At 50.6% G+C, this 2896-nt stretch overlaps 1 protein-coding gene across 1 annotated transcript; it reads right to left on the bottom strand.

The window, feature by feature from the left end:
- Window positions 1–368: 368 nt before the first annotated feature.
- On the bottom strand, window positions 369–2702 carry ATP5IF1 (ATP synthase inhibitory factor subunit 1). Its single transcript, XM_032246580.1, has 3 exons — window positions 2214–2702; window positions 2032–2123; window positions 369–637 (listed from the first exon to the last, which is right to left on the bottom strand). The coding sequence occupies exons 1-3, from the start codon at window positions 2298–2300 to the stop codon at window positions 496–498; spliced, it is 321 nt and encodes a 106-aa protein (XP_032102471.1). The 5' UTR covers window positions 2301–2702; the 3' UTR covers window positions 369–495.
- Window positions 2703–2896: the final 194 nt, after the last annotated feature.

Here is a 2896-nt window from a genome sequence, read left to right as displayed (position 1 = left end):
GAACTCCTGACTTCAGGTGACCTGCCCACCTTGGCCTATCAAACTGCTGAGATTACAGGTGTGAGCCACCATACCTGGCCCAATTGTATCTTTTGAAGCAATGATTCCTTCTGATCTCCAGGCTGCTCCTCATCTTTATGCTTTAGATTGAGATTTATCCTTCAAGAAGCGTTCTCTGAACACTTCTAATTAGACTGGGAGGGGTACCTTTTCTATGTCATGCCCATCCCCCCACTTGCGTTGTTTCATAGCACGTATCACACTGTGCTTTGTTTGTGGGTTTACTGATGCAGGGACCCCTCTAATTCATTTTAGTAGTTCATTAGTGTCTGTCCCTCTATCTCTCCCAGATAGAAGAAGGCATCAAACACAGTTCACTGATGACAATTTATTATAATCTGTTAGTAGCACACAGACAAATATTAATTAAACCAGAACTATGTCTACACAGAAGTGGGCAATGACATGTGCCATTCTATAGGGAACTGTGTGCACTTAATCATCATGTTTTAGTATTTTGATCTTCTGCTTATGCCGCTCAATTTCTTTCTGCAGACGCTCAATCTCCTTCTTATGATGAACGATCTCTTCTTCATGGTGTTTTTTCAAAGCTGCCAGTTGTTCTCTAGTCTGTGCTCTACAAAGACACAGTGGCTCAGGGTTTAATGTCAATCCTTCACCCCAAACAGATCTCTAAGCATAACTCGTAATACCTAAGCAAGGAACAGGTGTCCCAATCCCATGGGAGTCTGGCTGGTCATCCTCTTCTACTCCTCAACTAGTGAAAGAATACCCCATCTTAAATTGAGGTGTAGCCATCTTAAGGAGAAGACCAAAATGATTCCACTGCTGCTAGTGGCTTAAATTCCATCATTAACAGCTTATTGCTTTCGGATTCCTCTTTGCAATAGAAAACTCCAGAGAGATGTGACACAAGTCCCTAATACCTAAGCAAGGAACAACCCAAGGAACTTGACTCCCCTTTGGGAGGAAACAAAGGAACAAAATGAGGAAGACAAAAGGGTGTGGTTAAAAGACAAATACCCATCTCCTATTTTAATATGTCTAGGGCTTTCTTTGCCTATAGACACGCATGGCCCACTGTAAGGCCAAAAATGGGTCTCTTGCATGGGCAGTAGTTGGCAGTTCAATTTAGGTCCCAAGAAGGGACTGAATTACAATGTTGGTTTGGCCACATTTAGGCCTCAGTTCTCCTAACTATAAAATGTAGGGGCTCAATTAGATAGTCTCTTAAGGGCTGTATTTTGTCTCTATACAGTATGGCAGGTGCATGGTGATAATTCTCAACAGAAGGCAGAAGTGAACGGCCAAAGGACAAGCAAAAGCAAGATTAATTCCTCACTGCTCTCCAGAGTGGACAGAAGTTAGTTAAAGATAACTCAGGGCTGGGAAAGGGAGTAGATAGGCCCAGCCCATTCCATACTCCCAAGCAGGAGAGGGAAATCTACAGGTCTAGGCTGAGCTGAGTAGGGCAAAAGCCTTTAGGAGATGGTGTAGTCCAACCATAAGCAGCTCCCATGACCCTCACTCGTGGAGTCGGGGGTCTGGAAACGCCCGAGAAGCCTGAATGCATGCAGGCTTGCAAAGCTAAGGCGTGCTGGGGAGGAAAGAGAGCGTAGAGGGGGTGACAGGTGGGTGAGGGCCGAGGGAGTCAGGCTGGGAGGCGAGCATTGCATGGTGGGATCTAGACCCTGTGCGAAGAATCTGGGGGCGTTTCGCACGACCAGAGGAGAACTCCAAGCGGGGGATGGTAATGATAAAGAAGGAGTTGAGCCGTGGGTTGTTTTGGAGACTCGCCAGTGGAAATGGTTTGGGGGCCTGAGCCTGTTCTGCAGGGAACTCGGAGTGCCCTATAGGTGGCAACGGTCGGCACATCAAGGGCCCCGAGAGTTCTGCTGGGGGATGGGATGCCCCAAGGCACCAGGTAGGAATAGGTGGGGCGATTGGCAGTTTAAGGATTGGAAAGCCCTGGGAGATCTCGGGCTGGACTTGGGACCCGGTGAGCCTCACCGGAAATATCGTTCCTCTTCAGCCTGCTCTCTCTTTCCAAAGGCCCCACCAGCTTCCCGGATGGAGCCCGCGCCCCGATCGAGATTCTCGGACTGCAAAGAGACAGGGACACTGGTAAAGATGCGGAAGCGAAGATGGGATCCGCCCTCGCGGCTGGGGCAGCGGACACTGTCGCAGCGTACCTGATCCGAGCCGAAGCTTCGGGCTTGCATGGTCCTCACGCCCCAAACGCCAAGCCACGTCCTCGCCGCCAACGCCGTTACTGCCATTGCTGCTGGAGCTGCACCTCTGGCGTCTCTGCCGCAGCAAGCAGTACTTGGGTACGCGCTAACGACGGGGACGACCAAGCACCCAATCTGGTCGATGGAGGGGCGGATGAACACTGAAGTAGCGAATCATGGGAGAGCGGAGGCGGGCTTCCTGGAGCTCACAGCGAATCCCGAGCAAGAGGCGAGCCTATTCTTAGCCAATCGCTAGCAAGGGCTCCGGGCAATGGACTGGAAAGAAGAATGACCGAAGAGCTTAGAGAGCTGGGTAAGGAGAGTGCCAGAAGCCGAAATTTCGGCTCTTGGACCCATCAGAATGAGGCGTGGCGTCCACCCCCAGCCCACGACTTCAATCCTAAAGTCGTTGTTATTTCAAAGCTCAAAGGAAGTTTTCCCTTCCCTGGCCTGCTACCGTCAATAAAATGGGGAAACATGGAGTTGGGAGCTGTGTCCCCGGATGCTGACGTCCAGGATACCGACGTCCGACGTGCCTCGGCTTAGAGATACGTAAATCTCATTCGTTTGTTATGAGGGGTGCCAGTGTTCTGGAGGGGCGCGGTGACTCACGCCTGTAATCCCAGCACTTTGGGAGGCCGAGG

This window comes from Sapajus apella, unplaced genomic scaffold (genome assembly GCF_009761245.1).
Source record: "Sapajus apella isolate SASKATOON/1434 unplaced genomic scaffold, GSC_monkey_1.0 scaffold62, whole genome shotgun sequence".
NCBI lineage: Eukaryota > Metazoa > Chordata > Mammalia > Primates > Cebidae > Sapajus > Sapajus apella.
This window is presented reverse-complemented; position numbering and strand designations above follow the sequence as displayed.